Source organism: Mastigoproctus giganteus, chromosome 2 (genome assembly GCF_048544385.1).
Source record: "Mastigoproctus giganteus isolate SK-2022 chromosome 2, ASM4854438v1, whole genome shotgun sequence".
Taxonomy (NCBI): domain Eukaryota; kingdom Metazoa; phylum Arthropoda; class Arachnida; order Uropygi; family Thelyphonidae; genus Mastigoproctus; species Mastigoproctus giganteus.
In genome coordinates, this window is record NC_143576.1 from 185,046,575 (window position 1) to 185,060,681 (window position 14,107).

Genomic DNA, 14,107 nt, shown 5'->3' on the forward strand with positions numbered 1-14,107 from the left:
GCTTACATCCAGAATCGCTGCTGAGACTCAATCTACTCTCATCAGTAAAGAGTACCTCAAGTAAAGAATTTGTGGTTGTAACCTTAGAAATAGTGTTGTTCCTTAAGTTTTGCACACCAGTGTAATACACGTGGACTTAACACTATATTACACTTACCAAGTGTATTACACTGGTGTGCAAAACTTAAGGACTTAAACTTACTTGGGCGGCCCTAATATGAATTTATTATTTTATTTTTTTTGTTAATGTGTTCTGAGGAAAGAAATATGAATTGGTGAATGCACCATGAGAAACCTTGCTCTAGACTCTAGACCAAAGTTTCTCAACCTTTGTGATACTCCGACCCTCTAAAATGCTGAATGAATTTGTGTCACCATTCCTGAACAGTGAATGCTGACAGCTGACTGATTGTAATATGATGAATAGTTTAAAGCTGCATATATTAAATATTTGAATATGAGACGGACAAATTTACCTATAGGCCAAAATCCTTTATTTATATTAACTACTGTACTTTAAACAAATTGTAGTTGAATTTAGCATGTTTTCTCTTACTCTATCAGAATTGTGGATTTTAAGAGGTTCCTTTTTCTGTCAACAGCTGGCATCACGAGACACATTGTCCATTGTTTTGATGGTCGGGAAATGTCAGCTGATTCACGCGTTCTATTACTCTTTCGCTTCTGGAAATTTAAAATGTTAATATGAATGTATAGTCAACGTTGTAATGAATATTTTATGTGTATAGACTCTAGTATTCCTAAAAAAAGTAGTTCATTTGCTGTGTATAATATCCCAGGAAGTCTGTATATGCTTTACGTAACGTTATTGGGATTGATGAAGTGGCCTATGGTTTGAATTATTAGGTGGACATTCTTAATACTCGTGTATCATTTTCAGGAATGGGAGATAGTATTACTTCAACTAGTAGTAAGGAGAATGATACTTTTGTAGTTAATCGAACATCTGAATTGAGGAGCTGCAATAGCCAGTCCGATGATCAGAAGTTTGATATAAGGTAAGTGTTTTGATGCCGGATTATTATTGTAGTGTTTCAATGTGATATGATAATATACAAGGCCAAATCGCGGGTGTGAGAGAAGTACCGCACTCGACCCCGGTTCTTGGGCCACCTAGCTCTCTTCTCCGTACCCAGGTGGGCAGGAGTAGCAGTGCGTAGCACACGCTTCTTGATTAGACCGGGGTTCGAGCCCGTGACCATCAAATACGGAGGATGCGGAAAGGTCAGGGAATGACCACGGCATATTCCCCGTTCTGACAGCCAATTACAAGGGGGCACCGTATATTGGAGTATGGCCAATATTTTATGTGTATAGACTCTAGCATTCCTAAAAAAGTAGTCCATTTGCTGTGTGTAATATCCCAGGAAGTCTGTATATGCTTGACGTATACAGACTTCCTGGGATATTATAACGAAAAATAACAACAACAACAACCTAGCTCTCTTAATTAAAACACAAATCGCGTGAGTTAAAGTTTTTTGGTTGGCACTTGAAAACATGAGAACCTTGTACTTGAAGTGTTTCGCATCGGATGTAATTGTACCAGGTATTCTTATTTCTAGAGTAATGCATGTTCCTGTGTATATACTGATATGTATTTTATGTTTTTAAATTTTGATATTGAAGTTTATAATCGTACTCAGCATTCTTGTTCCGTAATAGTATTAAATATTTTATTATTTAGGCATTTATTATATATTGCCTGGAAAGTTATGGCTTTACTTTTTTGCATGTTCTTAAATGAAAATCATTACACTGCAAAGATAAACAGAATGCCATTCCAAAGTATTACCCTTTCCATATATCAAGAATAAACTATTATTATAGTAGATTACCACAGTGTTATAAATAAATATAGTATTTTAATATGTTAAGATAACAGCATTGTTTTTAACTTAATCTGGTGAAATCAGTATTGTTCATGAGTTGGAAAATGAACTCTTTGCAATTAAAAAAAAGAATCAATATCATATTTTGAAGAAAGTTACCATAAGCTGTCACAGCAGTATTTAAAATAACTGAATTGCAAGATCAAGCCAGCACTGCTCGCTAAAGGGAAACATGTTGCTATTTACTTGTAATATATGCCATTATATTAGCATTAGCTTTAGTAGAGGCATATGATGCAAGAAAGCAAGCTTATGCAGCATCAGCCAAAAAAAAAAAAAAAAAAAACCACTCCCATTTCACCCCTCCGTTCGTTCCAAATACCTGTCCAGTTCAGCTTTAAATTTATTTAGGCTATCACTTTCACAACAAAAGATGGAAGTCTATTCCACCAACCAACTATCTGCTGCTGGCTAAAGGCAAACTTCCGCACATCTATCCTACAACTGTCTTTCCTCATTTTGAATTTATGCCCTCTCAGGTGATTATTCTGAGCAAGAGGAAGAATCCCATCAGCATTGAGCATTCTCAAACCATTCAAGGCTTTATACACCTCAATCAGATAACCTTGCAGGTGCCTAGTCTCCAGACACTGTAATCTGCAAAACTTAAGCCTTTCTTCGTCAGAGCAACTCTTCGTTCCATTCACTAATCTTGTTGCCCTTCTTTGTACTCGTTCCAACAGCTCTACATCCTTCTTAAAATGAGGCCTCCAGACCTGTATACAGTACTCAAGGTGTGACCTGACCATTGCCTTATACAAGGGGATAATCACCTCCTTATCCCTGCTAGAAAAATTCCTGTATATCATTGACAAGACACCATGAGCTACTCTTGCAGCCCGTCTGCACTGCTTAGAAAACTTCATATCTGCCTGCACAATTACCCCCAGGTCCTTTTCATTCTCTACCACTGTCAGTGTAGTACCACAGAGTTAGGGTGCCTCCGTAGCCAGGTGGGCAGGAGCAGCAGCAGAGGGCATAGCACACCCTTCTTGATTAGACCTCGTTTCGAGCCCGCACCCACCAAATACGGAGGAAGTGGAAAGGTTAGGGGATGATCACCGCATATCTCCGGAGCAATATGGCCTTAGTTGCTAATGCTCCTAAAAAACCAAACAACAAACAAACACAACAGGCCGACCGGGCTAGCCAGATGGGTAAAGTGCCTGCCTGGCAACCCAAAGGTTGCGGGTTCGAATCCCGCCTCGGGCTTGGATCAAAGTACTGCAAAAACGTTGGGAGGTGCATTATGGCCACAGAAGCCGATGCGCCAACAACTACCGAAAAAAACAAAAAAAAACAAACAAACACTACCACAGAGTTGATACATTACTCTGGGGGTTACTGCTTCCAATATGTAGTACTTTACGTTTATCAGTGTTAAATATACATATAAATATATAAATACAAATATACATATAAATAGCAACATTCTTCTTAGGGAGCAGTGTCATTTGACTGAGACGGCTTGTGGTGACTTGCTTTACAATATTAGATCACATTTTATAGCTTATATGTAGTTTACTATAAATATCATGGTTTTCTATAAATGTAATCTCTTACACTTTTTTTGTTATTTTTCATATGCTTTGTTTACATAAGGTTACCTCATTTGGCTGAAATTTAGAATATAGTACCCCTCATGCTATGCTACAAGATGAACAGAAGGTTGTGTGAAGGATGTGAACTGAGAAAAATAGTTGTAATTAGAAGGAAAAAAAAAAACAATTATAAGAGTGTTCATGTTTTTAATTGACTTTCATTTTTGTTTAGCAAAAAAAAAAGGTTAGTATGTTACGTGACTTCTGGAGGGATTGAAGCAAAAACCAGTCATTGGCCACGGGGTACCGTGTTCTTAATTTTTAATAATTATTTATATATTGTTTCTTATGGTAGATGGGTTGATTTAGATCATTGGATTTATAACACTATACCAAAGTTATTTGGATATCATTTTACAACAGTGTTATACATCAGCTTGATATTATCTGTGCCTACTTGCTATAATATCAGGATCTATCTTATGTTTGGGCAGTATCCTCCCAGTTAGTTCAAGTATAGTTGTTAAGTGATTCTCTTTAACTTGCTTTTAACTGTCTGATTCTTATCTGCATGGAATCTATTAGAGTACCTGAGGGGAAAAGCAGAAAAAGAATTGCAGTAGCAAGATACTATTACTATCTTTTTTTCTACCTTATTTAGCATTTGTTCTTTCCTACTTTTTCCATTTTGTTTAGTCCGTAGATGGCTCTTAAGGTTATGTATACAATGCTTTCCCAGTTATAGTGCTCTTTGGGACTAGCATATAAAGCGCTGTAACTGGGAAAGCATTTAAGCAGAATTACCTTTTGAGCAATTTCTGATATTTCTTCAGTATTTTGATAGTTAATGCTGATTTATCAGTTTTTTTATTAGATTATTCATGAAGCAATGATTAAATTTTAAATATGTAAGCTGAAACCTGAACAGAAGCAATTTAAAGTGGAGCACTATAGATACTAAAAATGTATGGTACTTTATAGATTTGACAATGGGACCAGAATGAGACCAGAAGAAGAAAAAGTGGGAGAGCCACTATAAGCAGGAGCATTATAATGGCAGTTGTCTGTTTGGCTAGGTGTTTGTTTTGTTTTTTTTTCTGATAAGCTGTTAAATTATATGGTAAAATATGCTTTTGTATGATGAGGTAGTATACACTTGTGGCTCCGTTGTGTTAATTTTATCAGTTTGATATTATAAGAATGTCAAGAGTGTTTAGAGGACCTCCTTTGGCTGGAGACCCAGTACACTGCACAGGTTTGCTACATATATTCTCTAGCTCTTCTTTCATATTTTATAATCTGTGGCTCCATATTTTCTGTATAATTTATATTTTATAATCAGTGTAGCCAATATCGTGGTCTGCAAAATACAATCAGAAATGGATGTCTTTGCCAATTCAATTTATTGAAAAGTGCACTAGTACTGTTCAATAAATGTATACAGTGAAATGCAACATGCTTTTCATTGCTATTAACAGTTCTTTTGGTGTTGTATTCAAGTGAGACTTTTGCCCCTCATGTGCATTAATATTTTATTACTTTGTATGCCTTTCCTCTATATTTACTTGATTTATGAAATCATTTAAGCTGTAAATTAAAATACACAGATATAAAGGTTATGTTTTAATATATTTTACAGGAATAGTGATGTTGGATGCTTTGCAGAGCTAGAAAAAAATAAAGAATGCAATGCTAATATATCATCCACAGAGAGGTATGCATATATTTTTGTATTTCAGTCTTAAGTTTCTTTGTTGAAATAGTTTATATATATTTATTTCCTTGAGAAGCAGTTATTAAGTAAGTATATATTTTTTTAATTAATAACAATTTAGAATTATTACCTTTGTATTTAAAGGACAGTTAATTGGCTTTCATTTAGTTTTAACCCAGAAGTGGTGGCATAGGGTGTAATAGACCAACCTGAAAAATATATATTGCACATTGTCTCTTCATATCTTTGCATTTAGACAGAAGAAAAGCCAAACAGAGTTTTACTTTAGTAGTTTTGGAAGTGATATGTGTTGTTTATATGGAGTTGTTATGTGAAACATCCTAATAGGTGTGGTGTCTCCGTTTGTGTTGCTCCTTTTTGCCTTTTGTTTCATGCTACTATTTTTGGTTTCAGTAAACCAGTATGTTTCTCTTTGGATGGTTGCTGCTACTGCTGCAAAAGTCAGGTACTCTTTGTTTTATGTTTAATTATTATATATAATGGTTTCTTGTATCGATTGTTATTTATTTTCATATAAAATTAGTTTCTTGTCTCGATTGTTATTATCATTTATCTGTTAAATTGATAAAACATTACTCCTAGTGCATGTATTAATTTGAATTTTTGCATCTGTGACAGTTTTTATAAAGTTGTAAATGGAAGTGACTAATAGTTTCATGTTTATATTTTATGTTTATAAGGGTTTTTTATTTCTAAATAAAGTTTTGTTATGTTGAAAATAACAAGTATAAAAAACACAACATTTTTAAAATTTGAATTTTCATAAAAAAATTAAAAAATGCATTTAACCCTTTTATAATTGAGTTGCCTTGAATGTGTGTTAAACCTTTAATCAGTTTCTGATGAGGGGATGAGCTTTGTGGAGTGAGTTTATTTATGAAAATTTATGAAAACTAAAAATTTGTAAATAAATACTTTTAAATATTTATGCTTTAAAATTATTTTCAATAATCAAATCAGAATTTAAAAAATAAATCAAAAATGTTGAAAAAAATAGTTATAATTATTATTATTTTTTTAAAGCAGTGATATCATCTACATCTATTTGAATCACTTAATTTGATTCCTTCAAAATATTTAGTACATGGGTTGAAAATGGAAGTGACTAATAGTTGAGAAGATGAAAGAAGGTATTTGTCGACATTAGATTTGAATTTCTGTAGATAGTAATTTTTAGGAAATACATATGAAGGGAGGTTGTTGCAGAAAATGGAAGTTGAAGGAATAAATAAGCAAGAAGATGAAGGAAAGTTGGTTCTGTGAGTTTGAAGTTGGACAGTAAAAGGATGCTGACTGGTTGCTGCATGTGTTCAGACCGTTTTGGAAGAGTGAGCAGGAATTATAGAAGCCAATTCAAAAGAACAGTGACCATGGTAGTATCTATAGAAAAGGCATGTAGCAGAAACAGAATGTCTACGAGGCAGAGAATAGAGAGACTTTATTATAGATTAGTCATTATTTAACCTAACTGCCCTCTTTTGAATGGAATCTAGAAGCTTAGAGAGGTTTTGTGGGCACCACCCCAGATGTGAGAACAGCTATTCCATGGTAGGGCGGGTTTGTGATTTGTACAAAGTGAAGAAAAGTAATGCCAAGAGTGAAAGAGAAAACTCAGTTTTACAGATGCAGAGGAAGCAGTATTTGTGATGTGCTCATGTCAAGAGAGATTACAAGTCAGGGTAATCCCCAATAGAGATATGTGATCTTGTCTCAAGAAATAACAATGGAATTACCTTTATTCTGGCTATAGGACTTCTTCTTATCCAACTCCTAAAATGCTGATAAATTATGAATGATAATTTAAAATAATTTAAAACTCAAAATGCGTTCCTCACCATCAGCCCACGAGTAATTCAACACCAAGTGCAACTGCAATCGAGGATTGCAGTTGCGGACCCCAGAAATATCAAACCTCATATAACCTTTAGTGATGGAAGACATTATGTCAGAAAAAATGCGGGTTAAAAATACGAGTTAGAATATGATTAAAGTATAATGAAAAATAAAATATTAAAATCCACTAAAATTTGATAAGATATAGTATTAAAAACTATGTTACTCTGTACACTTAATCCCATTACTTAATCCTACTTAATCCCATTATATCTTTAATCCCATTATATAAGGCTATTGCACTAAATGGCTAATAATAATCATCATCATCCAACTGCACCAGGGAAAATTAGTTGGCTGAAACTACCAGCTGCTGACTGGTAAAGAGATCGAAGCTATGACAGAAGGAGAGACCTACAAATACCTAGGGATGATGCAGGCAGAGCAGTTGGAACACAAGGAAATCAAGAAGTGCCTGACCGAAAAATATCATCAGAGACTCAGAAGCCTGCTGAAAGCAAAATTGAGTGGAAGGAACACAGTTAAAGCCATAAACACCTATGCAGCTCCAGTAATAACATACACATTCGGGGTTATAGATTGGACTACCACCGAGCTAGAATTATACCTCTTTCTGAGATATAATGCGAAAGATAAGGACAGTGATGACCAAGAGTCACCAACACCACCGAAACAGCAGTGGAGAGAATAACAGTACCTCGGAAAGAGGGAGGAAGGGGCCTGATAGACCTGATAGAACAACAGAAAACAGCGATAGTTAACCTGAAGGATTACTTTGAGAACAACACAGCTCCACTCCACCAGGCCATAAGGAAGATAGATAAGTGGTATACCCCACTCTACCTAAGCGAGGAAACCCCTCCCACCGAAAAGGTACAAGAAATGAAGATAGAAAGATGGCAAAGAAGACATTCCATGGCAGACACTACAATGACCTCCATCAAGATCACATCGATAACATTAGTACTAGTAATGGCCGCATGGTGCAAGAAAGCCTATGGCTTATGCTGCACCAGCCAAAAAAAAAAAAAAAAACAAAACCAAATAAAAACAATGATAAAAAAAATAAATAAAATAGAATAATTAATAAAAGAAAAGGAAATTGAACCTATCATCCTATATGCTTCCCTGACCCGAAGGTACTATCCAGATGACCTTTGAATTTCTCCAAATTGTCAGCCTCTACCACCCATGTAGGCAACTTATTCCAGTAATTTATAACTCACTGGCTAAAATAAAACTTCCTGCAGTCCAATCTAAACATTTCCCCCCATAACTTGAATTTATGTCCCCTAGTTCTAGCATCATATATAATCTTGAAAATTTCGTCCTCATTCATTTTACTGATGCCTCTCAGAGGCATAAACACCTCAATCAAATCTCCTCTAAGGCGTCTAGTTTCCAAACTCTGCAACCCACATATTCGAAGTCTTTCTTCATAAGGACACCCTTTTGCCGATCTCACCAGGTGAGTTACCAGTCTTTGCACCCTTTCAAGAAGCTCGATGTCTTTCTTTAGGTGCAGTCTCCATACTTGAACACAGTATTTCAAGTGTGGTCTAGCAAAAGCCTTATATAATGGGATTATCACGTCCCTATCTCTACTTGCAAAAGTTTGATAGATCATCGATAGGACACCACGCACCTTCCTTGCAACCTGTTTACAATGCTCAGCGAATTTCATGTCTGACCGTATCATAATACCCAAGTCCCTTTCCTCCAGTACTGGGTTTAGTTGAACTCCACCAAGTGAATAAGTTATTTTGGGATTACTGTTTCCCAGGTGTAATACCTTACACTTTGTTGGATTAAAGCATAGCTGCCATTTTTCTGACCATTCCTGAAGTCTATCTAGGTTTCTCTGAAGAAGCTCAGCTTGACAGTGATCATTAACTACTCTACCAATTTTAATATCATCTGCAAATTTAGACAGCACGCCCTCTATCCCTTTATCGATGTCGTATGAAAATTAAAAATAACAGTGGTCCTAATACTGATCCTTGGGGAACACCACTTCTTACATCAACCCAATCGGAGGAATAGCCATTTATCACAACCCTCTGCCTTCTGCCCCGAAGCCATCCTGCTATCCATCTAAGGAATTTCCCAGTGATTCCAACCTGTTCCAGCTTATAAAGCAACCGCTCATGTGGGACTGAGTCAAAAGCTTTGCTGAAATCTAAATAAACAATGTCGAAATTATTCCCTAAATCCAGCTCGTGAGTGACCCTTTCAAATTATCAAACCAGATTTGTTAAACATGATTTTCCCTTCACGAAACCATGCTGAGTATCCTTGAGAATTTCAATTCGATCCAAATGATCCTGAATTCCACCCTTGATCATTGCCTCCATGATTTTCCCTACCACTGAAGTCAAACTGACAAGTTGATAATTTCCCACTTCACTCTTAGAGCCACCCTTATGTATGGGAGATACATTGGCACTTTTCCAATCCAAGGGAATCTCCCCAGAGTCTAGTGATGCTCCATAATTAGCCTCAATGGTTCAATGCACTCACTTGCCACCTCCCTTAAGATTATAGGGTATATTCCATCAACTCCAGGAGCCTTATTGGCCTGTAGGCTCGAAAGTTTTTTCATAAATAATCTTGCGAAATTTCAATATCATTAATTACATATTTTTCAACTTCGCTCCCACAATTATCCATTGCCACAAAAGGTTTTTCATTTGTAAATATCGATGCAAAATAACTGTTGAGTTCATCTGCAATGGCCGCTGGTGTATTTACTGCTATCCCCTTTTCCTTACGTAAAAGTCCGATCTGGTTTGTCCTGCTCTTCTTGGCATTTATATATGTGAAGAATTCCTTATCCCCCCCCTCTTTTCTCTGTTTGCTAGCGATTTTTCATAAACTGCCTTTGCCTGTCGAACCTTTTCTGTGGCTCTATTACAGATCATCTTGTAGCTGTTATAGGCTTCAGTACTTTTTATTGCTCTTTAACTTTTCCATGCCACCTTTTTCTTCTCAATTAATGTGGCAATTTCACTATTCATCCAACTTGGAACCCTCCTCGTGGAGTATTTTTTTAATGGTAAATACGCATTCAAGGCATCTGTGATTAATGTTTTAAAAGCATACCACAGTTCAAACTTCTGTGTGCGATATATACCCAGTTAATAGAGGCCATGTAGTACCTTAAGGCATTGTAATTTCCTTTTCTGAAATTAAAACCCATTCCTTTGCCTTTTACTGCTGCTACCTCTCTCTCATCGTCATTCACCGTAGAACTCCGTGATCGCTTCCTACTACTGTTTTCTCTACTGTCAGCCCTGTTATGTCATCTGATTTATGGGTGATGATGAGGTCTAGGATATTCTTTTCTCTAGTACTTTCCCTGACATGTTGATACAAATAACAGTCATCTAGTTGATTTAAAAATTTTGTTCCCCATGTCGAGTTTCCTTCCCATTTACTCCAATCAGTTAGAGGCAAATTGAAATCACCCATAATAAGACATTGACACTTACTTGCCCATTCCATTTGCATGTAGAGGCTTTCGTCATAATCTTCACAATCACCTGGTCTGTAGATTACTCCTACTCGCATTATACCTTTGTTTCCAACTATCTCACACCATATAGATTGGTGTCTCCATAGCCAGGTGGGCAGGAGCAGCAGTGTGTAGCATACGCTTCTTGATTAGACTGCGGTTTGAGCCCGTGATCACCAAATACGGAGGATGCAGAAAGGTCAGGGAATGACCACTGCATATCCCCGGAGCAATATGGCCTTAGTTGCCAATGCTCCTAAAAATCAAATAACAACAACAACAACAACCATACAGATTCTATACTAGCACGTGAAACGTCTGAATCCGGGAAAGCTATCGTTGCACTCAGGCTGCTTCCTAAATACATTATACAAGCCGTACTGAAACTCATCATCCCCAATATTCGGGTGGCATCACGTTTCTGTAATCCCTATTATGTCCTCGTTACTTGTTTTAACCAGCAGTTCGAATTCGCTCATTTTATTGATGACACTTATAACATTACTATATAAACAATTAAGACTTACTGTTCTTGTATATTTAACAATCCTAACACAGCGCTTGAAGTTTTTTAGGGTCTCTTCCCTGGCATTAGCTATCCGCTCACTTGAAACGTTTCTGCCCCCAGAACATCTAGATAATATGTCCAGTTGGTGTAACAGATAAGAACTCTTGAGGTATGTGCAAGAGTTACTTTGACCAATATTATCAGATGAACGCGTGTCAGTATTACCCACATCCCCCTAACTAGCAGTTTCCCTGAACCTTTAAGGTATCCTCAATAATACTGGCAAAAACGTTTGCACCACCTTTGTTTAAGTGAATCCCATCTCTACAAAACAAATTCCTTCTACCTACAAGTGTGGGCTATTCTGATAGAAATTTCCCCCCTAAAGCCTTGCAGAGTCCTTCAAGTCTTGAGTTAATCCACAAGGCTTTTAACATATAATCCCTCCTATCGTGTCTGGGCAGAATTGCAGACACATAGACATTGTGGCCTAGCTCGCGGCATCTCTTCAGCATGGTCCTGTATTTTTCCAACAAATCGTCAGATCGTGTACATTTAATGTCATTAGTCCCCACATGAATAATAATATTCTCTTTACTCCCCTTAAAATCTGACAATCTCTTGGTGACATCATTAATAGTTGCTCCCGGCAGACATACCCTGGTTCTACTCCACCTATCCTTATTACAAAAAATATTCCCCGTTTCCCTGACAATGGAGTCTCCTAATAAAACAATGTCCTTTTTGACCAGAGTAGTTTGCACTTGGTTTTTCTGTTTTGAGGCCCGAATCGGGTGTGCATCACTTGGTAGATTGCTGGAGTCTTGAGTTCCTGATAAGCTCCCAGGTGCATTATTCTAGAGGGCAAGCACCCGTTTTTTCAAGGACTCAAATTGTACCATCAGTGCACCAAATTGTAATTTAAGATCGGTGCACTCCTTACATCGATCACAAAGAAAAGAATCCCCAGGTGAGTTATGATTAGTCACCAGGTCGACCTTGGAAAACATTCCACAGGTTCCACAACGGATTAAATCATGACTCACCCGTAAATCGCCATCGGCTAATTCCGTGTGAGTCACGATACCCTGTGACGTGTTTAAGGCAGATCTCGTAATTACCATTATAAAATTAGCTAAATATCAATGAAAATTAACTTTAAAAAATTATATCTATAATATTATTAAAATCAAACTGTTACAGGAAAACCTATAACAAAATAATCCAACAATATCTAAATAAATCAAATATTTAAAAGCACTAATCAACAGTAATCCAATCCACTTAACCGAGGAGCCCTGACGAAGCACATCCGCTGACCTCGAATGCCAACGCTCCACTATGCTTCCAATACATGGCTCGCAAGCAGGACGCTCTTCCCCAAGACTGAAGGATTCATGCTGGCCATTGAAGACCAGGTAATCAACATCAGAAACTATAGAAAATACATCGCAAAGGAGCCTGGAATGTCAGATGACACATGTCGACGATGCCACCTGGTCTCAGAAATGATCCAACACATCACCACGGGGTGCAAGGTTATCACCCAGAGTGAGTACACTCATAGACACGACCAGGTAGCCAGGATAATACATCAGAAGCTAGTGAGGAAATACCAGCTGACCATAGAAAGTGTACCATACTACAAGTACGAACTCCAGGCAGTACTAGAGACCCGAACCCACAAGCTGTACTGGGACCGCACCATAATAATGGATAAGACCATCCCACACAACATACCAGACATAACCCTTGTGGACAAGATGAAAAAGGCTACCTACCTGATTGACATAGCGGTGCCGAACACTAGCAATGTCCAGAATACCCATGAGAAAAAAAGTTAGGAAGTACACAAACCTGAGACATGAGATCAAGGCAATGTGGCATATGCAAGAAGTAACGACCATCCCGATCATCGTGTCAACAACTGGTATGGTACCAAAGACTCTACATAGCAGCCTAGCAGCAATAGGTCTCCCAGAGAACACCTACAAGGAACTCCAAAAAGTTGCAATCCTGAACACCTGTAGGATAGTCAGAGATTTCCTCAACCGACAGTAACACCAGACATTACAACCACCCTATGTACTTGGTAGCAGTACCCGTCACAGAGTTGGAATCCCCCAATCAGGGAGAAATAATATAAGAGCAACAATAATAATAATAATAAAACCACTGGACATAAGCCGAAGCTAAAGCAAGTCCACCTCCATAGATGGATGATGTCGCAGATAAATATTATTCATACTGCATCGAGTGTGGTGCAGGATAAAGTCACACGCATTCAGGCCTTAGGCAGAGGGGTCGGTTCGAAAAGTTGGAGACAGTCTCCCGAGGAAGGCAGTGGAGCAAGTGGCACTGTCCCCCGTAAGGCTACCACAAGAAAAGGGCAAGTCCATCCAGCCCACCAACTGTGCTTCTTGCGCAACTGCGCTAGTGACCACCCATGAAGGAAGAAAACAGCAACGCATGATGTGGAGCATTTAAATGAATACATACATCATGTGAGCATACTATGAAATAACCAGGCTAGAGACCGATATGACAATGTACAGATCGCGACTACATACCAAGTGGTTGGAAAGATACCCAAATATATTCAGGTCACCGAACAGCGATTAGCAGATCAAAGAAGGACCATCATCACGAAGAACCTAATAGTTCCTGCCATCTTGGAAGAAATCAAGCAGGATGTCAGCGATCTGCTACAAAGCACAGAGAATATGGTCAATATGGAACCAGAGGAGGAACAGCATACCATGGAACCAGAGGAGGAACAGCAGAAAGAAATACAACCCAGAGTAGCTGAAGTGGAAAGAGACGAATTCATGCTATCCAGAATAGAAGACGAGTGGAAGGCCCTAATAGAATTCGAAGGAATGGACCCCCACAAGAACCCACCTGGTACCGAAGCAGAGGCCAAATAAAATCCTGTGGAGAGTAACAGACCACCTCAATTGGCAAATAATGCCACATTACCTTGACAACAATGGTGCAATTCTGGAGGCTATCCACGCAGCCGTATACTGTGCTGCCATAGCA

At 37.8% G+C, this 14,107-nt stretch overlaps 1 protein-coding gene across 1 annotated transcript in view; it reads left to right on the forward strand.

Annotated features, from left to right (window-relative positions):
• The first annotated feature begins 803 nt into the window (after window positions 1-803).
• Window positions 804-14,107, forward strand: part of LOC150089834 (uncharacterized) — a 71,589-nt gene continuing 58,285 nt past the window's right edge. The window contains exons 1-2 of the mRNA XM_090368845.1: window positions 804-1,019; window positions 5,094-5,168. Coding sequence (XP_090224971.1) covers window positions 904-1,019; window positions 5,094-5,168 — 191 coding nt within the window. The 5' untranslated portion in view covers window positions 804-903. The remainder of the gene's footprint in view (window positions 1,020-5,093; window positions 5,169-14,107) is intronic.